The sequence below is a fragment of the Bufo bufo genome, chromosome 5 (genome assembly GCF_905171765.1).
Source record: "Bufo bufo chromosome 5, aBufBuf1.1, whole genome shotgun sequence".
Classification (NCBI taxonomy): domain Eukaryota; kingdom Metazoa; phylum Chordata; class Amphibia; order Anura; family Bufonidae; genus Bufo; species Bufo bufo.
Genome location: NC_053393.1, coordinates 205496883 through 205524616, shown reverse-complemented (window position 1 = coordinate 205524616; position 27734 = coordinate 205496883). Strand labels below are relative to the sequence as shown.

Sequence of the window (27734 nt, the reverse complement as noted above, 5' to 3'; positions counted from 1 at the left end):
ACAAAGTTTGTAAAATCAGTTTTGAATACCTTGAGGGGTGTAGTTTGTAAAATGGGGTCATTTTTGGGTGGTTTCTATTATGTAAGCCTCACAAAGTGATTTCAGACCTGAACTGAAAAAAAAATGGGTTTTAGAAATTTTCTGAAAAATTCCTTTCAAGATTTGCTTCTAAACTTCTAGAAGTCCCCAAAAAATAAAATGGCATTCACAAAATGATCCAAACATGAAGTAGACATATGGGCAATGTAAAGTAATAACTATTTTTGGAGGTATTACTATCTATTGTAAAAAGTAGAGAAATTGAAATTTGGAAATTTGCTAATTTTTCAAAATTTTTGGTAAATTTGGATTTTTTTTAATAAATAAAAATACATTTTTTTGACTCAATTTTACCACTGTCATGAAGTACAATATGTGACAAGAAAACAATCTCAGAATGGCCTGGATAATTAAAAGCATTTTAAAGTTATCACCACATAAAGTAACATGTCAGATTTGCAAAAATGGCCTGGTCCTTAAGGTGAAAAATGGCAGGGTCCTGAAGGGGTTAAATACCAAGGAGGAGGTCTAGTGGAAAGTTGTTGGGGTGGATCTGGCTACTGCTGAAAAGAACCTGAACACCCATGGGATCCCTGCTATGTCTTGATTAAACAAAGCTGACAGAGCAGAAAAGTGTACCTTCAAAGTACTACTTGCTAGCCCTAAATCCAGTCCCTTCAGAAGGAACTCTAAAAATAGATGAATGGGAACAGAAGAGGGGATGTCATTAATCTGGATCTGAGCAAAGACTAGGAAAATTGCGGATCTACAAAACACGGAAGCCGCCCATATGCCTTCCGCAATTTGCGGAACGGAACAGGCGGCCCATTGTAGAAATGCCTATTCTTGGCCATTGAAGTGAATGGGTCCGCACCTGAGCCGCAAAAACTGCGGCTCGGATGCGGACCAGAACAACTGTCGTGTGCATGAGGCCTTAAGAAGGGTAGAGATTAGGGTGTCAGAGAATTCCTTCTTACCTAACAAGTACCTTTCAAGTTCCAGGTCGTTAAATGGAGATTTTTTAAGCCGGGGTGAAAAACTGGGCCCTAACTCAATAGATTCCAGTTCTCTGGAAGAACCCAGGGATCCCAGACTGACATGATTCAGAGCCATGTGAACCAAGATATTCTTGGCCAAAATGGGGCTATGAGCACAACCCTCGCACCATCTTCCCTGATTTTCAGTAAAACACGAGGAATCAAGGGAAGAGGAGGAAAGTCGTAAGCTAGGGGAAAATCCAATTTTTGAAGGAAAACATCTATCCCACAAGGGGGATCCCACCGGGTCTAGGGAGAAGAATCTCTTGACCTTCCTGTTCTGGTGTGTAGCAAAGAGGTCGATGTCTGGTTGTCCCCAGAGGGCAGTTATTTTCTTGAAAATGGATTGGTCTAGAGTCCATTTGCCCTGAGAGAAAAAAATGGCGACTCAAAGTCTGCCTGTCCATTTTCTACGCCTCTTATATGTACTACAGAGATCGAGGCACACTCTTTCTTTTATTATTCGGAGGACAGAGGTGATTGCAAGGCGTAACGCAGCTAGTTCTTTTAGGTTGGAGGATCCTTTTTCATGGATATCCCTCCAACGACCCTGAAGGGATCACAGGGTTTCTGATGAGATTTTTGTTTTTCTGGACAAGGATAACTTTTTCCTGTGGTAAAAAACATTTCTGGCAGGAGGAATCTAATATCAGTCCAGAAAAGACTGTCTTCTGGTGGGATCTGGTCTTGACTTTTCCAGATTCAAAATCCAGCCAAACTTGCTCAGAATTTCTGATACTGTCAATACTGCAGTTCTGCAAGCTTTATCAGAGAATCGTCCAGATATGGCATGAAGAGAAAATCTTTTTCCCTTATGTGAGCTGCCATTTCTGAAATTATTTTCGTAGATACTCTTGGAGCCATGGACAGGCCAAACGGGAGAGCCTGGAACTGAAAATGTCGAAGGTGACCCCCTATTCTCACTGCAACTCTTAGGAATTTTTGATGCTCTGGAAAAATTGGGACATGATGATATGCATCTTTGAGATCGAGTACTGCGAGGAAGAAGGTTTATAGCTGATTTTATAGTTTCAATTTTTAACCTTTTTATCTGTAAAAAACAGTTCAATTTTCTTTAGGTTTATTATTGTCCTGAAGGACTCATCCGTTTTTTTCACTAAAAACAGGGGAGAGTAAAACCCCCCGCCTTCTTCCGCTTTTGTTACTGGCACTAAGACCGATTTTTCTACTAATTTAAGCACCTTGTTTTCTATGGCCGAATTTCCTAGAGCCGAGGGCTGATCTTTTGTAATTAAGAATCTTGCTGGCGGGAACAGACGAAATTCTAGTTTTAATCCGTTGTGAATGGTGTCTAGTATCCATGAACTTGAAGAAATCTGGGACCAGGCAGGAAAAAAAAATGTTTTAATCCGCCCCCTACCTGACTTCTGGTGTCATTGCTGGTATTGTTTCTTTTTGTCTCCAAGGGATTGGTTGAAAAAGTAATTTCTAGCTCTTCATTGGTTCCGAAATATGTCCTCCCTGGATTTTTTGTCTCCTTCGTGATTACTTCTAAAAGGAGGAAAAGGGCGGATGAACCTATTTCTGGGGGAGACAGAACTCTGAAACCCCGGCAATCTTTTCTTTTTGGCTGCCGCTTTATCTAGATAAGTCATCTAGGGTTGGTCCAAAAAAGTACTCCCCTTCACAAGGAACCCCACATAGTTTATTTTTAGATGGAAAATCTCCCACCCAATTTTTTTGCCAGAGTGCTATACGGGCCAAGTTAGACAAAGCGGCAGATCTGGCCGCCAGTCTAACAGAGTCAGCTGAGGCGTCCGCCAAGAAATCAGCTGCTTTTTTTTATAGTTGGCAATGCTGATAAAATCTCTTCCCTGGGGCATCTATTTCTTAATAAATTTTCTAATTCAGAGAGCCATACTATCAGAGACCGGGTCGTACAAGTAGAGGCAATGCTTGGTCTGAATGAAGAAGTAGATGTTTCCCATGCCCCTTTTAACCCTTTAAGGACTTTTTTGCAAATCTGACCAGTGTCACTTTAAGTGCTGATAACTTTAAAACGCTTTGACTTATCCAGGCCATTCTGAGATTGTTTTTTCGTCACATATTGTACTTCATGACACTGGTAAAATGAAGTAAAAAAAAAAATCTTTTTTATTTATAAAAAAAAATACCAAATTTACCAAAAATTTGTAAAAAATAGCAAATTTCCAAGTTTCAATTTCTCTACTTCTATAATACATAGTAATACCTCCAAAAATAGTTATTACTTTACATTCCCCATATGTCTACTTCATGTTTGGATCATTTTGGGAATGATATTTTATTGGGGATGTTACAAGGCTTAGAAGTTTAGAAGCAAATCTTGAAATTTTTCAGAAATTTTCAAAAACCCAATTTTTAGGGACCAGTTCAGGTCTGAAGTCACTTTGCGAGGCTTACATAATAGAAACCACCCAAAAATGAACCCATTCTTTAAACTACACCCCTCAAGGTATTCAAAACTGATTTTACAAACTTTGTTAACCCTTTACGTGTTCCACAAGAATTAATGGAAAATAGAGATATAATTTAAAAATTTCACTTTTTTGGCAAATTTTCCATTTTAATCCATTTTTCCCAGTAACAAAGCAAGGGTTAACAGCCAAACAAAACTCAATATTTATGGCCCTGATTCTGTAGTTTACAGAAACACCCCATATGTGGTCGTAAACAGCTGTACGGGTACACGGCAGGGCGCAGAAGGAAAGGAATGCCATACGGTTTTTGGAAGGCAGATTTTGCTGGACTGTAGTTTTTGACACCATGTCCCATTTGAAGCCCCCCTGATGCACCCCTAGAGTAGAAACTCCAAAAAAGTGGCCCTATTTTAGAAACTACGGGATAGGGTGGCAGTATTGTTGGTACTAGTTTTTAGGGTACATATGATTTTTGGTTGCTCTATATTACACTTTTTGTGAGGCACGATAACAAGAAATAGCTGTTTTGGCACAGTTTTTATTTTTTCTTATTTACAACATTCATCTGACAGGTTAGATCATGTAATATTTTTATAGACCAGGTTGTCACGGATGTGGCGATACCTAATATGTATACTTTTTTTTATTTATGCAAGTTTTAAACAATGATTTCATTTTTGAAGCAAAAAAAAATCATGTTTTAGTGTCTCCATATTCTGAGAGCCATAGTTTTTTCAGTTTTTGGGCAATTATCTTAGGTAGGGTCTTATTTTTTGCGGGATGAGATGAAGGTTTGATTGGCACTATTTTGGGGTGCATGTGACTTTTTGATCGCTTGCTATTACACTTTTTGTGATGTAAGGTGACAAAAAATTGTTTATTTAGCACAGTTTTTATTTTTTACGGTGTTCATCTGAGAGGTTAGGTCATGTGATATTTTTATAGAGCCGGTCGATACGAACGCGGCGATACCAAATATGTACACTTTTTATTTATTTATGTAAGTTTTACACAATAACAGCTTTTTAAAAAATAAAAATTATGTTTTAGTGTCTCCATATTCTGAGCCATATTTTCTTTTTTTTTTGGGCGATTGTCTCAGGTAGGGGCTCATTTTTTGCGGGATGGGGTGACTATTAGATTGGTACTATTTTGGTGGGCAAACGCCTTTTTGATCGCTTGCTGTTGTACTTTTTGTGATGTAAGGTGACAAAAAAATGGTTTATTTAGCACAGTTTTTATTTTTTACGGTGTTCATCTGAGGGGTTAGGTCATGTGATATGTTTATAGAGCCAGTCGATACGGACGCGGCGATACCTAATATGTATACTTTTTTCCCCCCCCCTATTTTTTGCCAATTTTTTTTTTTAACTTTATTTGGGGAAAATGACGTTTTTGTTTATTTTTACTTGAAACTTAATTTTTGGGGGGGGAAACTTTTTTTTTTGTCCCACTTTGGGACTTGAACTTTTGGGGGTATATTCCTTTACAATGCATTCCAATACTTCTGTATTGGAATGCATTGGCTGTATGAGTAATATTGTGTGTATTACTCATACAGCTTCCGGGGCCTGTGAGATCCAGGGGGCTGGATCTCACAGGCTCTTCACTGGAAGGCAGCGTAGATGCCTCAGGAAGGCATCGCGCTGCCTTCCATGCCATCGGGTCCCCCCCCACAGCCCCATGGGGACCCGATGGCACCACCGCCACACCAGGTAAAAGCCGCAAAACGCAGGTCTGAATTGACCTGCGGTTTGCGGCGATCACCGACACCGGGGGAAATTTGAGCAGGCACCTTGTTCCGATCACCGCCCGCCGGTGGTCGGAACAACACATGACGTACTGGTACGTCATGTGTCCTTAAGGACTCGGGAACTATGCCGTACCGGTACGTCATGTATCCGCAAGGGGTTAAAATGGTATCAGCCTTTTTATCCAGAGGGTCCTTTAATATCCCAATATCATCGAAGGGAAGAGCCGTCTTCCTAGATACTTTAGAAATGGCCACATCTATTCTCAGTGCTTTATCCCACGTGGCACAATCTTCCTGAAAGGTGCTATGGTGTCTAGATTCCAGCCCCCCCAAACATAATATCCTGGATGGACCTGGGTTCTTTTGTCTCCTTAATGCCCACAGTTAAATATCCGGATTTTAGGAGTTTCTCTGTGTCTTCTATAGGGAAACAGGGTCTACCACTAATTTCACCTTCTTCAGAAGACTATAGGGTTGAATCATCAGACTGGATATATAATGAGGAATGTATGTCGCCTTCATCAGAATCAGACGAATTATGCTCCTGTATAGCAGTGGTGCCCAACCATTTTTCGTCTGAGGGCCGCACTAGACATGGTATAAATTTTGCGGGCCAGAAACAGGTAGCTTTGCCATAAAGAATTTCAAACACTGTGAGCATTACCCCTGTCAAGGGGGCACATTCGAGCCTTACCCCTGTCAAGGGGGCACATTTGGGCCTTACCCCTGTCAAGGGGGCACATTTGCCCATTACCCATGTCAAGGGGGCACATTTGCCCATTACCCCTGTCAAGGGGGCATAACCACTGTCAAGAGGGCACAACTGGGCATTACCACTGTCAAGGGCACAACTGGGCATTACCACTGTCAAGGAGGCACAACTGGGCATTACCACTGTCAAGGGGGCACAACTGGGCATTACCACTGTCAAGGGGGCACATGTGAGCTTTATTACTGTAAAAGGGCCACTCTCTCTACTGCCAGCCACAGCGCAGACCACCGCTACCAGTGTCACAATTCCAACCAAGACCAAGGAACACCACTCATGTCCTGGCCTTCCCAAGCAACAAGGAGGCGTTCCCTTCTTACCCCTCAAAAGCATGTACTGCTGAACCCGCTGCCACATGGACACCACTGGCCCTTCAGGATATATACCAACTCTCCTCACTAAGGTACCAGCCACACTCACAGGGGGCAGCCCTCCTGAAACCACATTGCTCACACACAGACCACTGTCGCCTATGCCCGCCATTAAGCAGTAAGGTGGTCAGCCCTTCCTTCCTCCGTATGTAGCAGCACACACATCCAGACATAGCAGTTGGCGTTACAAACAACTACTGGGCAAAGGGAACTTATTACACTTACATTCGTTCCCTGAGTTGCCTTGATGTTTAGAATGGAGATTCAGCACTGCGCCACAGCAGCCACCCAGGTGTGTGGCTTGTTCTCCTTCCTCTTCCACTATGCGCAAGCTGCGCCTCGGGTCATTGCGCGGGCCGCATGACACGGCTTTGCAGGGCCGGATGTGGCCCGCGGGCCGTAGGTTGGGCATCACTGCTGTATAGGATCATGTCGTCTAATTCTAGATTCTTTTTTAGATAAGGTAGAATTAACTTCCAATTTGACTAGTGCCTGAAGACATTTGTAAAAAGATGGCGATTCCTCAGCCACTGTTTTATCAATACATGGCTGAGACATCCCGTTCTACCATTCAGATGACAACCCAGTTTTTCAAAGAACAAATTTTTTATTCTTCCTTTTTGTCACCACTTTCCTAGGTTTTGTCTGTAACACATTAATATAAGAGCATAGAGAAGCAAAACATTATGCCCAGAGCACTCGCCTCCTCAGAGGTACCAAGGCTGGAGGGACTGCAGACTCTTCCACGTGCTTGTCCTCCTCCATGCTGCTTCTGTTACTGCACCAGTGCTGCTAGAACGCCAGCTATCCATCCACAATGCGCCCTTCTGTGATGATGTCACGCTCGATGCTGCAAGCTGGTCACGTGACACATGCCGCTCTCCCCGGCCTAACTGCTTGCTGGAAGCTCCTCCTCCTCCCCCTGGGGTCCGGAAGTCCGTACCTCCAGCGCATCACAGATGCCGCCAGGCACTGTATGCTCAGGCACACAGAATACTTCCTCTGGAGTTTTGCTGTGCCTCTGCCCGTCCCTTTCAGCACACCAGAGATGCCGCAATATAATCCCAGGAACGGCAGGTACGACGGGGAGAAATTCAGCACCACCAGAGGGAGGGAACCTGAAAAGGAATAAAACTGCAGGCTTCCCCAGAGACAGGAAATCACACTGAATTGGGATTAGAGTGTCCACCCTTTTATTCTGCAGGTTTCCTGTCTGTGGGGGCAGATCCTCTCTCTCGTGGTGCTGTCATGGGCAAAAGGGAAAAATAGAACTGGTATTTTGACAAGCTTTTGGGGGCAGACTGGTTGGCACTGCAGTACAGATCTATCACATGACACAGCTGCCTCTCATTTAAAAAAAAGACATTTATGTTATTCAGTGATTGACTTGAAGCTTCTTCAAAAATCTTCTATAGCTGCTGAAATTAGTATTATGGGGCTGGGTTTCCACATTCATGGGGTCATTTATTAAACAGAAATTAGGTGCATTTCTGGAACAGACTGTGGCACAGCCTTTGCGCTGCACTCTGCGAATTCTCCCAGCTCACACCATGTCTAAAAAACTGGGTGTGACGTGGGCAGGCCACAAGACCTATCTCATTTACTGTTTTCTACGCCTGTTTTAGGAATAGAAAATGGCCTAATTGTAAGACAGCTAGGAAGCGGTCTTACATTTAGAAGCGCCGGTGCCTCTACAAAACTCCAGCGGATCCACCGCCTGCTATAGGGGTTATTGAGACCAGCATCTAAATGTGCCCTTTAGTTTTTCTGATGCAGTAATTGAAGTAATAGCCAGAAGCAGATCAAAAAGGACAGATATAAAGGAAAGACTGAGTCTTCTCATCTTTTTTCAATCTACTCTTGACTTTGGTTTTAAAAAGTGCATCAAAAAACATAGAAACAAGGCCTAAGGGTTCACGCACACGAATGTATTTTCTTTCTGTGTCCGTTCCGCTTTATTTTGCAGACCGTATGCAGAACCAATTATTTCAATTGGTCCGCAAAAAAAGGAATTAACTCCATGTGCACTCAGTTTCCATATGTCCGTTCCACAAAACGCATAACGGACAAGGATAGGACTGTTCTATTAGGGGCCAGCTGTTCTGTTCTGCAAAATAAGGAATACACACGGACGTCATCCGTATTTTTTGCAGATCCGTGTTTTGCAAACCGCAAACTACATACGGTAGTGTGCATGAGCCCTAAAGAATAATCCATCCTTTACTAAAATGTATGAAAATGTTACACCTCTGCAACAACTGTTTACGGTATTTGTCCTTCTTGCAAATAGTATTTTTAACATCTGTATTTATGGTTTCAGACTACAAACCCGATGTAGTCTGACTGAAGTTATATTCCCTCCCACATGACCAACACTTGCTCGTATTTTTACAGATGTTTATAAGATATATTGTGGATGCCATAAATGTCTAAGATATAAATAACTCTTTAAAGGAAACCTGTCACTGGGATTGTGTAAAAAAAAAAAACAACGATTTGATACATATGCAAATTAACCTGAGAGGAGTCCTGTCCCTGAGAGGAGTCAGGGACAGGACTCATCTTAGGTTAATTTGCATATTATTTGTATCAAATCGTTTTATTTACACAATAAAAGCACACAGAGCTACGGGGTGTGGGTATTGCGGATGTGCTAGCGGCCGTCTAGCAACCCATGTCCTCAGCTCTATACCCAAATTCCAGGTGACAGTTTCTCTTTAACATTAATTATCATTTAATATTAGAAGTCATCTTAGCATTTAGTGACCTGTATGGCAGCTGAAGTCCTCAGTGACTTTACTTTTCTAATAATTTACAGTAGTACAAACGTAAATACAAATACACTGCATGGGAAAAATAATGCATTTCATTTTTAAAATCACTGTTTGAAAAATGGGAAAAACCCAAAACATTTCTTGCTTACTAGCCAGGCATTAGTCACAACTTCTTCAACTGTAGCCTCCACTTCACAGCCCAGTAAAGGCACCACAGCATATTGGGCAATGATTCTCTTCTGCGCAGATAATACTTTACCAGCATTCTTCTTTATTATGTCTATTATGCAAGCTTCATCCTCCTCAACAAAACCCAAGACCAAGAATCTTTTCTTACTGAACAAGCCTCCTTCAATTATCGTAGAAGTTTCTCCAAAACCAATTTGGCTGCTGTAAGAGGACATATCACCCTGTACACTTGAGTTGGATAAATAATTCAAGTTTGAAGTTTCATGGCTCTTTGGACCTACTGGAAAAACACAAGTAATTGTAGTATTACATTCCTGGCAGATAAAAAAAAAAAAGAATCTTCAAAAATGCAGGACACAGCTAAGAAAACTTACATAGGGTTATATCATTTTCTGTATACTGAGATAGCAGGTCTTCATCAGCCTGATGATTCTGAGCCAGGTTGTCTGTTTTTACTGGGACTTTACTGCTTGTCTTCTGCATAGACGAACTGAGAACTGGTTGAGCTGGTGCCTGGATCTCGGCAGGTTTATAAGAGGAATGAAAGTAAGTTTCCTCAGGTTGCAGAGTCCCTTTTGAAAAACTGTCTAATAACCACTTTACAGATAGAATGTAAGGCCTAAAGTAGAATAAAAATAAATTTAAAAAAATTAACTAGAACAGTAATACCTACTGCCTGTAATAGAACATTATACTACAGCAGCCTTTTGTAGGTCTCAAACCACTTTCATATATGGCCAAATATGCCAGATGGTGGTAAGCCACACTGGAAAGGTGATTAATCCTATTAAATATAGGAATGAGACTTTCCAGGGATTCCCTCATGACAGCACCAGGGATTTCCAGGGATTCCCTCATGACAGCACCAGGGATTCCAGGGATTCCCTCATGACAGCACCACAAAAGGATGTTCCCCTTTCACCTTCTTGGGACAGGAAACAGGTTAAAAAGGTCCCTCCCACCTTCACCCTCCAGTGTTTTTTCCGGATTACTACACCAGGATGGATGCAACAGATTTATAAAAACCATAAGAAAATCTTATATGCTATATTTACATAGTAGTTAGTAAGGAAGGGAATGTACGGGTGCCGTCATGAGGGAATTCCTGGAAATTGAATTACCGGTACATCTAATTTCTATTTTCCAGCTCATCCCTCATGACAGCACAGCAGGAAAAGGACCAGATTATAATTTTAGCAGGAACAAGTCAACATATCCCAGATATTTCTCATTAGATAAAAGTACAATTTCATAGAGGAGAGATGTGTATCGTGGCTCACCCGTATCTGATGTACGATGATGGTGCTATATTTTATGGGTGGTTCACCTGTCCACCCAGTAAAATAATTAAAATTAAGAAATGAATAAAATAAGCACTCACCACCTGGTATATAATATCAATAGTTTATCTGTTCAGTTTTTAAAAAATGGTAACAACACATATAACATTAAAACATAATTACATAAATTCTTATATACTGGTGAATATATCTGATGAATATAGTTGATGAATATAGCTATTCTCTTGGTGTCTGGAATATATATCCTGGCTTAGATATACCTAGTACAATTGCACCATGTGTATCAGCTAACAAAATGATAAATAAATAAATAAATAGATACAAAAATATCAAAAGGTATCAAAAATATACAATATATAAATCTCCGAAAGTGTCCGTCATGTGACAAGAATATTCAAGTGTTTCCAAAAAAATGCTGTTTCACAAAATCAAGTGTCAAGGTAAGAATACTGGAACAAAGTGTCAGGGTAATATTCAATGTGATAAGAATCCTCGTGCAGTATTCAATATCCAGACAAACAAATTGAGAACTTAGGATAGATGTTTAGATCTCCCAATATCCGTCAGTATTTCCAATAGACAATCAATATAGCTTGGAGGTTAGATGTTAGTATATGGGGTTAGGTATTAGTATATAGGGATTGCGTCTGGGGCATCCCCCTGATGCTCACCCTCATACCTTCCCCTGCGCGATGTTCGCTGCTTTTAGGTAGTCAGCTTCGGTGCGACTCGCTGTGTATCACCGCTGAATATGGTAAAAATCCGATAGTTGTTCACGGGATCTTTCGGCGTTGTTTGTTAATCTCGTGGCCTTCCTCTGACGTCATCAAACCTCGTCTGGTTTGCGTGTCATTCTCCCGGCAACTCTCGTATTAGCTCGCAATATATTCGAGCCCCGCTCCTGATTGTGGATAAGTGTATATGTCGGTCCGTATAAGGAACGATTTGCTCAAATACACTTTCTTTAAACTCTCTTTTTAGGTTTAGATGGGTAGTTGGTCCTCTCCAGATCAGGCCAGACGCGTTTCGAGGGTTAATCCTCTTCCTCAGTGGCTATCGTGTGGGATCATTTTGTTAGCTGATACACATGGTGCAATTGTACTAGGTATATCCTAGGCAGGATATATATTCCAGACACCAAGAGAATAGCTATATTCATCAACTATATTCATCAGATATATTCACCAGTATATAAGAATTTATGTAATTATGTTTTAATGTTATATGTGTTGTTACCATTTTTTAAAAACTGAACAGATAAACTATTGATATTATACCAGGTGGGGAGTGCTTATTTTATTCATTTCTTAATTTTAATTATTTTACTGGGTGGACAGGTGAACCACCCATAAAATAGCACCATCATCGTACATCAGATACGGGTGAGCCACGATACACATCTCTCCTCCATTAATTATTTAATTCACCTAGATATCGGTGAGCTCCCCAGTATCTGATAGTATGGACATCTGGAAATTTAGAGAAAATCAAAACACACGATTGGAAACATTTTCTTTTGATGACTCAAATATGTATGATACAAATGGACCTAGAGAGAGATCTATTGCTGAGTCCTTTAGAGAGTTGGAAACCTTACTCATAAGACAATTAAAACAAAAATGGGAAATTAAATCCCTAAATAGGTATTTGGAACTTGGTATAATACCAAAGGGATTATAGCTCTCAAAGAACCCAGCTCAAGACCTAATAAATGATTCCTTTAAAGAGGAATGGGATAACCTCCTAATAAAACAATCTATATTGTTAATAGAATTGATTGTTAAGAGAAGGAAACAAATATTAGAGGATACTACGGATAAAATAACAAAAATAAAGGAAATTATACAGAAATCTCCCACAAATGAGGAAACTACAAATTGGCAACAAAGAATTTGTAGGAATTTAGGTGCCATAGAACAAGAGATAATTAACAAAAAGAGTAAAAAGATTAAAAAAACCTTTAGAATTGATAGCGGTGAATATGCTCCAAGAGATATTAGCCAACATCATAAAGACCAATATATATCAACTGTAGAATCAAATATAGAACATATAAGAGAAGATAATATCCAGATGGACTATGATATCCCAGTGAGAAACCGTTATGAAACAATCAGTAATAATCCAATATCTTGGCCAAATGCCAACTTTGTATAAAAAAATGGGAAAAGTTGTCATTTGCCAAGATATTTCTCTCACCCAGCATGGGTATATGTAAAATGACACCCCAAAACACATTCCCCAACTTCTCCTGAATACGGAGATACCAGATGTGTGACACTTTTTTGCAGCCTAGGTGGGCAAAGGGGCCCACATTCCAAAGAGCACCTTTCGGATTTCACTGGTCATTTTTTACAGAATTTGATTTCAAACTCCTTACCACACATTTGGGCCCCTAGAATGCCAGGGCAGTATAACTACCCCACAAGTGACCCCATTTTGGAAAGAAGACACCCCAAGGTATTCGCTGAAGGGCATAGTGAGTTCATGGAAGTTTTTATTTTTTGTCACAAGTTAGTGGAATATGAAACTTTGTAAGGAAAAAAAAAATTTAAAAAAAATCATCATTTTCCACTAACTTGTGACAAAAAATAAAAAATTCTAGGAACTCGCCATGCCCCTCACGGAATACCTTGGGGTGTCTTCTTTCCAAAATGGGGTCACTTGTTGGGTAGTTATACTGCCCTGGCATTTTCCAGGGGCCCTAATGTGTGGTAAGTAGGTAAATGACCTGTGAAATCCGAAAGGTGCTCTTTGGAATGTGAGCCCCTTTGCCCACCTAGGCTGCAAAAAAGTGCCACACATGTGGTATCGCCGTACTCGGGAGAAGTTGGGGAATGTGTTTTGGGGTGTCATTTTACATATACCCATGCTGGGTGAGATAAATATCTTGGTCAAATGCCAACTTTGTATAAAAAAATGGGAAAAGTTGTCTTTTGCCAAGATATTTCTCTCACCCAGCATGGGTATATGTAAAATGACACCCCAAAACACATTCCCCAACTTCTCCTGAGTACGGCGATACCACATGTGTGACACTTTTTTGCAGCCTAAATGCGCAAAGGGGCCCACATTCCTTTTATGAGGGCATTTTTAGACATTTGGATCCCAGACTTCTTCTCACGCTTTAGGGCCCCTAGAATGCCAGGGCAGTATAAATACCCCACATGTGACCCCATTTTGGAAAGAAAACACCCCAAGGTATTCAATGAGGGGCATGGCGAGTTCATAGAAATTTTTTTTTTTTTTGCCACAAGTTAGCGGAAATTGATTTTATTTATTTTTTTCTCACAAAGTCTCCCTTTCCGCTAACTTGGGGCAAAAATTTCAATCTTTCATGGACTCAATATGCCCCTCACGGAATACCTTGGGGTGTCTTCTTTCCGAAATGGGGTCACATGTGAGGTATTTATACTGCCCTGGCATTCTAGGGGCCCTAAAGCGTGAGAAGAAGTCTGGAATATAAATGTCTAAAAAATTTTACGCATTTGGATTCCGTGAGGTGTATGGTGAGTTCATGTGAGATTTAATTTTTTGACACAAGTTAGTGGATTATGAGACTTTGTAAGAAAAAAAAAATAATTTTCGCTAACTTGGGCCAAAAAAATGTCTGAATGGAGCCTTACAGAGGGGTGATCAATGACAGGGGGGTGATCAGGGAGTCTATATGGGGTGATCACCACAGTCATTGATCATGCCCCTGTAAGGCTCCATTCAGACGTCCGTGTGCGTTTTGCGGATCCGATCCATCTATCAGTGGATCCGTAAAAATCATGCGGACGTCTGAATAGAGCTTTACAGGGGTGTGATCAATGACAGGGGGGTGATCAATGACAGGGGGGTGATCAGGGAGTCTATATGGGGTGATCACCACAGTCATTGATCACGCCCCTGTAAGGCTCCATTCAGACGTCCATGTGCGTTTTGCGGATCCGATCCATCTATCAGTGGATCCGTAAAAATCATGCGGACGTCTGAATGGAGCTTTACAAGGGTGTGATCAATGACAGGGGGGTAATCAATGACAGGGGGGTGATCAGGGAGTCTATATGGGGTGATCACCACAGTCATTGATCATGCCCCTGTAAGGCTCCATTCAGACGTCCGTGTGCGTTTTGCGGATCCGATCCATCTATCAGTGGATCCGTAAAAATCATGCGGACGTCTGAATGGAGCTTTACAGGGGTGTGATCAATGACAGGGGGGTAATCAATGACAGGGGGGTGATCAGGGAGTCTATATGGGGTGATCACCACAGTCATTGATCATGCCCCTGTAAGGCTCCATTCAGACGTCCGTGTGCGTTTTGCGGATCCGATCCATCTATCAGTGGATCCGTAAAAATCATGCGGACGTCTGAATGGAGCTTTACAGGGGGTTGATCAATGACAGGGGGGTAATCAATGACAGGGGGGTGATCAGGGAGTCTATATGGGGTGATCAGGGGTGATCAAGGGTGAATAAGGGGTTAATAAGTGACGGGGGGGGGGGGGGGGGGTGTAGTGTAGTGTGGTGCTTGGTGCAACATATTACTGAGCTACCTGTGTCCTCTGGTGGTCGATCCAAACAAAGGGGACCACCAGAGGACCAGGTAGCAGGTATATTAGACGCTGTTATCAAAACAGCGTCTAATATACCTGTTAGGGGTTAAAAAAATCACATCTCCAGCCTGCCAGCGAACGATCGCCGCTGGCAGGCTGGAGATCCACTCTCTTACCTTCCGTTCCTGTGAGCGCGCGCGCGTTCACAGGAAATCTCGCGTCTCGCGAGAGGACGCGCCGGCGCGTCCACTCGGAATCAATCAACCACCTCCAGGACGCGTCTGTGCGTACAGCGGTCCGGAGGTGGTTAATGTGAGTTCGCTTTACACGGTCATAGATCATGACCAAGGAATTAATGCATTAAAAACTCAGCTAAAAATGCATAGCAGTTTCCCTGAGGACCAAGTGGAATTTATAGCAGAAGGGGTAAAATTCATCTTAACCCACAATTATTTTGCATATAACCTCGACTACTATCTCCAGATCAGAGGAACCGCCATGGGTACCAGGTTTGCGCCCAGCTATGCCAATCTGTTTATGGCACAATGGGAATGTGAGAAGATCTTGCCCATGCTGGGCGCGGGCCTGGTACTCTGGCACAGGTTCATTGATGACATTTTGTTTATCTGGAGAAGTACGAGAGAGGATCTAAACATATTCTTGGAGGACATTAATACTAACATATATAATTTGAAATTCTCAGCGAATGTGAGTACAGAGAGGATTGAATTCTTAGATCTGCGGATTAAAGTAAAGAATGATCAATTGGTCTGCAGCACATACCAGAAAAGTCTCTCGGAATAGTTATATTATCTTTTCAAGCTGCCATCTACCCAGGTGGCTGCTTGAAGTTCCTACGGGACAATTCAAGCGTATAAAAAGAAATTGCACAGAGGAGGAAGATTTCGAAAGGGAATCTAGAATTATGAAAGAACAATTTCTAGAGAAAGAATATCCCACCAATATACTAGAGAAAGCACTGACAAAGGTAAAAAACATGCAAAGAGAGTCCTTTTTTGGGGAAAACACCACACAAAATATGGGGGGGGGGGGAAAGGAAGAGAATTTGAGAATAATTCTGCCTTTCAACAAACACCACAAGCAAGTTGAAGCAATTGTGAAGAAACATTGGCACCATCTATTGGGTGACAAACTAATAGGTCCCATGGTAAGTAAGGGTCCCTTGATAACTTATACAAGAGCCCAGAACTTATCTTTAAAAGTAGCTCCAACAATTAAGAACAAAACAGACAATCGAACTATACATAATTGGTTGAACTTGCAAAGCTTCTATAGGTGCGGAAGTTGTGGTGTATGCAAACAGACATTATTCCCCCAAAAAACTATAGAAATCCAATCAAGGGTTAATTCCTTCAAATGGAAAATAAAAGACTTTCTTACCTGTAGTTCAAAGAACATCTTATATATAATTGAATGTCAGTGCAAGAAACAATATGTGGGGAGAACGAAACGGTCCCTCAAGAAAAGATTGAGCGAACATATCACCAACATCAAAAATGGGTATGAGAAGCATTCACTCTCACTGCACTACAAACAACATCATAACAAAAATCCTGGGGGTATGGTCTTCGCAGCCTTTGAGAAAGTGGATATACACTGGAGAGGAGGAGACCATATCGCCAGGATGTCGAGACAAGAATCCAGACGGATCTTTGAATTTGAAACACTCCTTCCCCATGGCCTAAACTCTGATTTTGAGCTATTTGGTTTTCTGTAGCCGGGGGGGTGCCTTCCTTTGATCGAGCGTCCTAAGTTAGGCTGTTTACCAGTACCGGGACGCTCTCTCGGGGGGAGGCTCCCTTCCCTTACACAACATCGCAACACTGAACCTACGATACAATACTCTACAATGGGATATACCACATTATTTTACAACGAGACAGAATACTATTAAGTAAAGATTCCAATACACAGCAGGTGAGGAGTTATAGGATCAATAGAGGATGAAATCTCTGTGCCCTCAACCATAAAAACGAAAAATAAAATCAAAATAAAATAATAAAAACATATTGATAAATGTTGGTATTTAAATCTATTGGGGAGCATATTGAGAGGGTGCCACCAAAGTGAAATTCCTTGGGAAAGATTTCTGAGTGATTTTCGGAAAAAACGCAGCCAAAACGCACAAGAAACGCAGGTGCGTTTTTTGGGGGAATAGATGCGGTTTTCCTTAAAAAGAGATAAAAATTGATATGTGTATGGTAAAGAAGGTGTCACTATAAAGAGGCCGATGAAAAGTAATAAGAATAAATAAATATATATAATACTGATTATGATTGAATGTCTTGTCAGAGAGAGACCATTTCACTTCTCCTATTTGAAAAATATCCATTGGGAAACAACCAAAAGGTGGAGAGATGATCAAATGAAATGAAATAAGGGGATGAGTGTTATCGATTACATAATTTTTTCAAATTTTTTTAAAAATAAAAATAGAAATAAGGTTTTACTATTCTGATTGTTATATATAAACCGAAGAACTTGGGACTTTTAGAAAAGTATCAAAATGAATATATGTGTAGTATAAATCCATGCCAGGTTTTAGGTGGGTGGTTGGGAACCATATACTATATAGGGAGGAGGTAGTTGGATCCCACACGATAGCCACTGAGGAAGAGGATTAACCCTCGAAACGCGTCTGGCCTGATCTGGAGAGGACCAACTACCCATCTAAACCTAAAAAGAGAGTTTAAAGAAAGTGTATTTGAGCAAATCGTTCCTTATACGGACCGACATATACACTTATCCACAATCAGGAGCGGGGCTCGAATATATCGCGAGCTAATACGAGAGTTGCCGGGAGAATGACACGCAAACCAGACGAGGTTTGATGACGTCAGAGGAAGGCCACGAGATTAACAAACAACGCCGAAAGATCCCGTGAACAACTATCGGATTTTTACCATATTCAGCGGTGATACACAGCGAGTCGCACCGAAGCTGACTACCTAAAAGCAGCGAACATCGCGCAGGGGAAGGTAAGAGGGTGAGCATCAGGGGGACGCCCCAGACGCAATCCCTATATACTAATACCTAACCCCATATACTAACATCTAACCTCCAAGCTATATTGATTGTCTATTGGAAATACTGACGGATATTAGGAGATCTAAACATCTATCCTAAGTTCTCAATTTGTTTGTCTGGATATTGAATACTGCACGAGGATTCTTATCACATTGAATATTACCCTGACACTTTGTTCCAGTATTCTTACCTTGACACTTGATTTTGTGAAACAGCATTTTTTTGGAAACACTTGAATATTCTTGTCACATGACGGACACTTTCGGAGATTTATATATTGTATATTTTTGATACCTTTTGATATTTTTGTATCTATTTATTTATTTATCATTTTGTTAGCTGATACACATGGTGCAATTGTACTAGGTATATCTAAGCCAGGATATATATTCCAGACACCAAGAGAATAGCTATATTCATCAACTATATTCATCAGATATATTCACCAGTATATAAGAATTTATGTAATTATGTTTTAATGTTATATGTGTTGTTACCATTTTTTAAAAACTGAACAGATAAACTATTGATATTATACCAGGTGGTGAGTGCTTATTTTATTCATTTCACAATTTCATAGAATCAGGAAATAAACCCGAGACAGAAACTTTTTGATTCTGAAAGAGAACTCCTGATGACAGAATTTGTGAACCCAGGCCTAACTCTGAAATGTCACTTTATCTGCATCCTTGACCAACAGACCTACCTCTGTTTATAGACTTATATTCTTAATTAGAGGAAGAATAAATCTTATTAGACATCGGCTTTAAAAAAACGAGATTTTTGTAAAACTTACCAGTAAAATTTCTTTCTTGCTCTTCATTGGGGGACACAGAAACCGTGGGTATAGCTATGTCCTCTAGGAGGCGTTGACACTAGGCAGAAGCTGTTAGCCCCTCCCACGGCAGCTATACCCCCTCCAGCCTAGAGAGAGCTTCAGTTTGTGCACAAGCAGTTGGAAAAGCAAGGTATTCATTGAAAAAAAAACAGAAAAAAAAACGTGGAACACCAACAATGTCAAAAGGACCCACAACGGGGTTCTAACCAGCAACTACCGCAACTGTGGCTGAACAACACCACTGGGTGGGTGCTGTGTCCCCAAATGAAGAGCAAGAAAGAGATTTTACTGGTAAGTTTTACAAAAATCTAGTTTTCTCGCCCATATTCATTGGGGGACACAGAAACCGTTGGATGTCCAAAAGCAGTCCACAGGGCGGGAAAAAAACACAGACCCATGGAAGCAAGCGTCCCTGCTGGCATCTAAGAAACTGCCGCCTGCAAGACCATGCGGCCCAAGGCAGCGTCTGCTGATGCATAAGTATGCACCTGGTAGAATTTTGTGAATGTGTATAAGGAGGACCACTTAGCCGCCTTGCACAGCTGCGTGGCCGAAGCAAGATTCCTCCGAGCCCACGAAGCGCCCACCGCTCTGGTGGAGTGAGCTGTGACACCTAAGGGCGGAACCCTGCCCGTGCGCGGTATGCTTCAGCAATTGCAAACCGAATCGAACGTGCAATTGCCACCTTGGAGGCCGCCAATCCCTTGCGAGGACCTTCCGGGATGACAAAAAGGGAGTCCGTACGCCGGAAGGAACTGGAGGCTGCCAAGTAAATCTTCAGAGCCCTGACAACGTCCAAATGATGCAACTCTCTTTCCCTAGGGTGTGAAGGAGAGGGACACAATGAGGGAAGGACAATTTCTTCATTGATATGGAAGTCAGAGACCACCTTCGGTAAAAAGGAAGGAACAGGTCGGAAAACCGCTTTATCCTTGTGAAGGACCAGGAAGGGTTCTCTGCAAGAGAGCGCCGCCAACTCGGACACCTTCCAGGACAGGAGTCGGAGTGAAATCTCCTGCAAGGCCTCAAAGGGAGAAGTCTGGAGCGCTGAGAGGACTATATTCGAATCCCAAGGCGGAAGAGGAGGACGGTACGGAGGGACCGTATGTGTCACTCCCTGAAGGAAGGTTTTTATGGGCCCCAAGGGGGCCAGAGGATGCTGGAAACAGAGAGAAAGCGCCGACACCTGACCCTTCAAGGTACTAAGGGCTAAACCATGGTCCAACCCCGATTGTAGAAAGGATAGGAGAAAAACGGAGCGGGGGGATGTTCCGGCTTTCACAGAAGCCCAGGAAGGACCTCCAGGTCCTGCAATAGATCCTGGACGATGCAGGTTTCCTGGCCTGAATCATAGTGCTGATGACGTCTGCCGAAAACCCTCTTCGCGTCAGAATGGCTGTTTCAATAGCCACGCCGTCAAACGAAGAGACCTTAAATGCTGATGTGAAAAAAGGTAGTCTCTGAGTGGCAGTGACCAAGGAACGTCTCCTAGAAGGAGAACGAGGTCAGCGTACCATGCGCGACGGGGCCAATACGGAGCGACTAGGATTGTCGGAATGCCCTCCCATCCTGTTCTTCCGTAGAACCCTGGGTAGGAGGGGGAAGAAGGGAAACACGTAAAGGAGGGAGAACCCCTGCCAAGGGAAGATCAGGGCGTCTACGCCGCATGCTTCTGGATCTCTTGCTCGGGAGAGAAAGATGGGAAGTTTTCGAGTGAGTCTCGAGGCCATCAAGTCCACGTCCGGGTGACCCCAACGTAGACAGATCGCCTCGAACACCTCCGGGTACAGGGACCACTCACCCGGATTGATCGTCATCCTGCCAGTGGGCTCAGACATGATGGTTAACCAACAGAAAAAACAAACACCACAAGGCTGGAGAGGGTACAGTGACCTAAAGGAGAGAGGTGACAAGAGTTCCTACCAAATCCCAGAAACAGCGAGCTGCCGCCGGGGGAGAATGCCTGCCTCAGAAGAGCTTCCTTTCAGCGCTGTGGCGGGAAGAGAGAAGTCCCGGCCCTTCAGGTGACGCGAAAATCCCAGCTCCACCTCAGGCCATTTTATGCCTCAGCGTGCGGCCGTCCGTCCAGTAGGCCCTGCAGCGAGGCCTGCCACTGTTCTTCCTACTGGAGCCATGCGATGTGATCCCCCCCGCTGGAGGGCTGAGTGCTCTCCCCCGTACTGTGGCGGGAAGGGGGAACCGGACAGGACTGGGTCGCCCAAGAGAGCCAACCAGAATGCCCGGGGGGGAGGTATGTTCAGTGGTTGGAGCAGCCATTACTTATCTGTCCTGTTGACCGTCTTCACCCTTCTTCTGCTCCAGCAGGGTTACCTCTTCAGTTACTGGCACCGTAGTGGCAGGACACTGGAAGAGGGACTTGGTTAGGTGACCCTTCGGGTGGCGGGATGCAGGGGAGCAAGGCTGGCATGCTCCCCCGGGAGAACAGGGTGGCTGGGCGACCACTATTTCCTACCTGAAAAAAATAAAATAAAAATAAAAAAGTCTTCACGGAAGCCACCCTGCGGAGCAGGGAGGTCTTGCCTCCTATTAACACTAGAAAAAACTGAAGCTCTCTCTCCAGGTTGGAGGGGGTATAGCTGCCGTGGGAGGGGCTAACAGCTTCTGCCTAGTGTCAACGCCTCCTAGAGGACATAGTTATACCCACGGTTTCTGTGTCCCCCAATGAATATGGGCGAGAAAAGGATACTTTACTTCTAAGCTTATACTATATAAGTACCATTGCATAAAATTGACCCGTTCCCAGATAAAATATATATAATCACTGCACCGAGTAAAAATTTACTGTAGACCCCCATTGCAGTTCATTCCCCAGAAGTTAATTGCTATGATATGATAAATAACTATTTTCGGTATGTCTGTAAGGCTACTTTCACACTAGCGGCACGGAGCTCCGGCAGGCTGTTCCGTCGGGTGAACAGCCTGTCGGATCAGTCCTGCTGCTAGTGACAGTGTGCCCCCGGACTGCCGCTCCGTCCCCATTGACTATAATGGGGGCAGAGTTCCGGCAGAGGCACGCCTGAGTACCCATTTAGATCAACACACAGATTCTCAATTAAGTAATTGGAACTGTTGGGGCAATCCAGCTGGTTAAACGCATGCATGGTTTACTTACCTGACAAACAGTTTGCATGGTTTACTTACCAATCTGGAGTATGTGCTGCCAAAGAAAGCACCAATATTGTAATGCAGCTTCTGCCAACACTTGCATAAACAGAGCGTTGGTAAGGAGAGAAATTGCCCCATTCCAGCTGCTGACTGTTTCAGGCGCACTGAGGCGTGATCCTGCTGAACTCCACCAAGGAACAGCGGATCTAAGCTCCATGACCCCATAGCCACCATAGTGAGGTAACCACCAGTTGCATTACTCCCTTCATGGGGGTTAGGAGCAAGCCAGTGGACCTCCAGCTTAGGAAGTACTAGCATGGCCACTTAAAGGGTAGGAAGGATGAGGATGAACCCAACGATCGAAACTAGGCTGCCAGAGAACCCACCTATAGGCTCCAACACCACCCGTTGGCTTCCGGGCTAATAAGGGACCTCTGCCTCGAGAGGTGTTAGCAAGGCTATTCGAAAACTGAAAGGAGAGCCCAGACCCCCCCCCCCCCCCCCCCGATCCAAGTCCAAGCCTTAGGCCCTAAAAGTTCTAGTAGAATCTCTTCAACCCTAGAGCAGGGAACCTCTCTGCGTCTATCCCCTGTAGGGACATTTTTAACCTCCCTGTTTCCTGTCCCAAGAAGGTCAAAAGGGGATATCCTCTTGTGGTGCTGTAATGCGGGATGAGCTGGAAAATATGGTTTAGTGATATGGCCTTTACACATGTTAACTGGCATAAAGATATGACCAATACGAAGTTCTGGTAATGCAATGACATCTCTGATGCCTCTTGCGCACAAGAGTACAGCTGCCAACTTCTGGAGTGCCCAAACCACTGGGGACCATTGTGGGACACCGGACTGCAGCTACAAAATCAGTCTAAAACATGATGGCACATTACAAAACCACTGCTCACTGACAGGGAAATATTGGTCTTTCAATTTCAGAAATATTTGTACAATTTTTTATATTTTTTTTCTGGGGGGGGGGGGGGGGGGTCTATAAACTCACTGATAGCATGCTTTCCTAAAAAAAAAAAAAGCATTTTTTATATATCATTATATATATATATATATATTCTTACAGGTAAAGTAAAAATACAAAAAAAAAAATAATCATGGGCATCGCCGCATGGGAAAATGTCGATAGTTTTAAAATATAACAATATTAATGGCATACAGCAAATGACGTAACGGGAAAAAAATTAAAGCAGCGAATTTGCCATTTTTTGTCACTTCAACTACCCAATAATTTTTTTTATCAAAAGTGATCAAAAAGTCGCACACACTTCAAATTGGTATCACTGAAAAGAACAGATCGTCCCACAAAATATGAGCCCTCACACAGCCCCACACATAACTACAGTTATAATCCTCATTTAGACATGGTATAGTAACTTCTAACCATTTGGTTAGAAGCCACTATACCATGTCTAAACCAGGATTATTTGGTAGCAAGGGATGTGGCAAATGTGTTGCTTGTGTCAACATGGACAGGGCAGAGTACTTTTGGGATTCCTCACACAACAAACAGTATGTAATTAGACATGCAATAACTTGTGTAACGTTGGGTGTGATCTATTGGGCCATTTGTCCATGTAAATTGATATATGTGGTAAGTACACCTCGCCCCCTGAAGATATACGTATCAGGGAACATGTACTAGCAATACAAGCAGAGCAGGAATCACAGGATTTGGATAATCGACAAACGATTCCTAGACATTTCAGGGATCAACATAACTCGGATAGTTCACTCTTCTGCTTTAGGGGTACCGATCGGGTGATCGTTTCCCCTAGAGGAGGGAATTGGAAAAAATCCCTGAGCTAAAAGGAGACCAGATGGATTTATCTATTACATACTACTATAACACATGGTCTCAGTGAAGGCAATAGTTTTGCCCCTTTCCTTTAGCTCTCTGTGTGCTCCTCTGGTTGGATTTCGCTTTTTAATAATGTCAATAGTTTTTAACTGTTATTATGTTTGGTGTCTATCTAACTGATTTATCTTTGAACCTTTTAGAGATTATCGCTCCCTGTATCACCTCCTTACACTTGGGATACTTAGAGTCAAGATGTACGTTGGTCACATGCTTATCGGAGACCTTTGGAGTAGGGATGACCATTACTTGGGTGGTCCTCTGTGGGACATTATGAATTGTCATTATTTATTGTTGATTTAATTATGAATGGAACCGTAATTATTGTATTTTGAGAATATCATATTAATTAGGCTGCTATTAAGATATTATATATTGTTTACACTATAATCCTGTAGGGATTATTGAATCCCTAGGGGTTTTAATACACTGATTAGCTGGGAAATAGTTGGTGCATCATAAGGTTGATTTTATATATTATAAGCATTATCACTAATCATGATTTATTAATAATGTATGGTCTTTAGAAAATCATGTCATTACTCACAGAACAATGTATGTAACTCTTTTGCATGTGCACTCTCACTTTCACACTTTGCACTTTATCACCAGAGCACTTTTTCACTTTCTTTGGTTTTTATTCTTTTTTTATTAACTCATTTTTTGTATTTTTTATTTTTCACTTTTTTTTCTATTTATTTTTAATTGATGAAATATATTCCAATGAATTTGTCTATTTCAATGTATGATGAGAGGTTGAAATCACTCGTGTGTGTGTATTATATATATATATATATATATATATATATATATATATATATATATAAAAAAAAAATTTATGATCTATTTGTGAACTTGGTTCTATATGAAATTATATTGTGATATTTAGGTTTTTATTTATTATCTATGCATGTGGTCAATCTGAGGGGATTATACATGTGCCTGACTTTGCTGGTATCGAGGTTCCAGTGTTTGAGCAGAAGTATTTTGATTTAAATTGAGAACGGACATTGTTGCCCTGCACTAAGATGGCGCCTGCCGCACTCCCGATTAGGTTGACGTCACGCTATAGATGTTTGGTGTCTTACGTGGTTGCTGCCGTTCTTCGTTAGGCTGTGCGCATGCGCAGGCACAAGCAGATACACTCAGGCGATATTTGGTTGGAGTTCTACCTGGGTGTTGAGTGTGTTGCCGGCGGTCTCGCCAGATCTCACGAGACTATGTACGGGCATGCCGGGACTCCACTATGATAAAAGCTCTAACTGCAGGAGGTCTGACTACACAGGTGTATTGTTTGTATGGTATCAGGGAGGGAGGGTTGGTCTCAATCAATTTGGGCTTTATAAGGTACAGTATCGGCTTGGATACACACGCCCCCCAAAAGAAGCGCGGTGAAAGGTACGTTGGGGGTTTTCTTAGCCCTCTCCAGCTCTGAATTGGCATGTGCTTACTTGTTATGTGCTTTTCTCTTTGTACCTTTTTAGCTTGATCATGGTGTTTTGGACCAGATCGAATAAGGCTGATCCCCTTTCATACCAAACTGATTACTTTGATGTCTGAGTTTAATCAATTGTCTATATTATATTGAGATTATTTCCTACTATTTTTGCTGGCAGATGATTGGCCTTTGACATCTACCAGTTTGGGTATACATTATAGAGGATATGCTTACGGATCTAGTCCTTTATATTTAGTACAATTAATATTGCACAAGTGTTACACAAATATATCACAGATGTAGATTTAGAGTCTGGTGGGGTATATCATCTATCATAGCACCTACCTGCAATGTTTTTATGATTGTCTTTGATATCATCAGTGTATGTCTAATTGTGGACACCTAATAAAGATGTGTTTTGTATTACATATGTGTGGCGTTTTTGAATAGGTTTTCTGACACATTTCCTTTAAGCTTAAACCGACTGTTTAGACTTGCATCAGATTTATCACAGTAAGGGTACATTCACATGTCCGTGGAATGGGTCCGCATCCGTTCCGCAATATCCGGAACGGGTGCAAACACTTATTCTCAATGGGGCAGGAATGGATGCGGAGAGCACACTATGTGGTCTCTGCAATCGCATTTCCAGAGCGCGGCCCCGATCTTCCGGTACCCAGCTCAGGAAAAAAATAGAACATGTCCTATTCTTGTCCGCAATTGCGGACAATAATAGGCAATTCTATGGGGGTGCCGGTCGGGTGTATTGCGGATCCACAATACACTGCGGACGTGTGAATGGACCCTAAGGCAGGCTGTATGATAAATTGGGTGTAGGGATAGACATTTTTCTATACAAACTATTGTTTTGATTACTCAGCTTTTTCGCCAGAATTAAGAGCAATTTTGGCTTATCTTAGGCCCACTCCCTTTCCAGTGAGCTCCACCCCTTCTGTTAAGCCTCATCCCTCGTCAAGCATGTCGGAAAAAAAAGTGTAGAAAACCTAGATGCACCAAATTGAATCAATCTGTGCAATTATTAAATCTGGGCCAATGAATTAGAGTCAGAATCGATTTATAATGCAGTCCATGAAGATTTTTAACTATCTGACAACTATTCTTGCTTGCAGACTAATCTATTCTTGATACAAAAAAGTACCAGAACCCGGGCAGAGGCTTAAAGTTGCAAGATGACATTTCTCTCCAGACCTGTGATTAGTCTTGTTTAGAAACTTTTTCAGTTCCTCATCATTTTCTCCAATGATAACATGGGTAACGTCACCAGTGAGCTGATTAAATCGTACTCCTCCTCCACTGTTAATGAGCCTCCTCAGCTTATCTAGCTTTCTTCCTCCAAAACCACATACATATATCTGTGGATGAACGCACATGAATTAAAAATAAATCAATGTATGAACGAGACACGCATGGCAAAAATCTGCACGAAAACTTAGCCCAAACACCATATTTTAGATTCATCATGGATCAATTCTGCAGATGTTACAGTTGAACGGGATAAGAAACACATACCCACCACTGCTCAACTTTCTATATGCCTCTAATTTAACACTTATTAAACAAATGTTATCTTATGCCATGTATGTAGAGGCTATCAATACAAAAGTCTGGAAAATGACGATAACAAATACCCACCCTGCAGCCATCAAGCAGATCTTCTGGAGCCTGTAAAGAACTAATGTCCAAGTTTTCGAGAGTATCTGGTGGGGGCTCCAGTCTTGTATTCATCACAGAATTAAAGGCAGATTCATTCACACAGCTGTTAATACTAATGTTAGAAATATGGCTGACATCAGACAATGCCCGATCTGTAGGACACAGAAAAGCTCATTAATATACAAGGTGGTCGTTTGCTATACAATTAAAAGCAGGCACCAGAAAAAAAGTTGGGTTATTATATTTTCATGCAGATATACATGCAGCCAGATGTTTATAATGTAAGTGAACATGACAATATCACTGCATTTACACAACATTTTTGTTTGTGACTTCTGGAAGCCTTACCCTTTAGTTTACTTACTATCTAGTTTGTTAGTGCTGCTTGTTGGGGTGGAAGTCTCTGGCATAGTCTTAGTGGATAACATGGGTTCCATCGTGTACATGCTCTCATCCTGACAAAAACCTCTCTCAATACTGTCAAAGAACCACTGGATTGAGACACAATGCACATTCCATTTTCTAGCACACTCATATTTCTGACCTGTGG

The 27734-nt window shown here is 42.0% G+C and overlaps 1 protein-coding gene across 2 annotated transcripts in view; it reads right to left on the bottom strand.

Annotated features, from left to right (window-relative positions):
* The window catches only part of TOPBP1 (DNA topoisomerase II binding protein 1), a 318299-nt gene that overhangs the window by 53908 nt on the left and 236657 nt on the right, over positions 1–27734 (bottom strand). Inside the window, exons 7-11 of one of the 2 annotated variants that reach the window (XM_040434494.1) lie at positions 27549–27728; positions 27164–27336; positions 26720–26883; positions 9727–9971; positions 9313–9632 (exon numbers count right to left, since the gene is read on the bottom strand). In XM_040434494.1, the coding sequence (XP_040290428.1) occupies positions 9313–9632; positions 9727–9971; positions 26720–26883; positions 27164–27336; positions 27549–27728 (1082 nt within the window). The remainder of the gene's footprint in view (positions 1–9312; positions 9633–9726; positions 9972–26719; positions 26884–27163; positions 27337–27548; positions 27729–27734) is intronic. The other variant, XM_040434495.1, reaches the window with a different exon arrangement.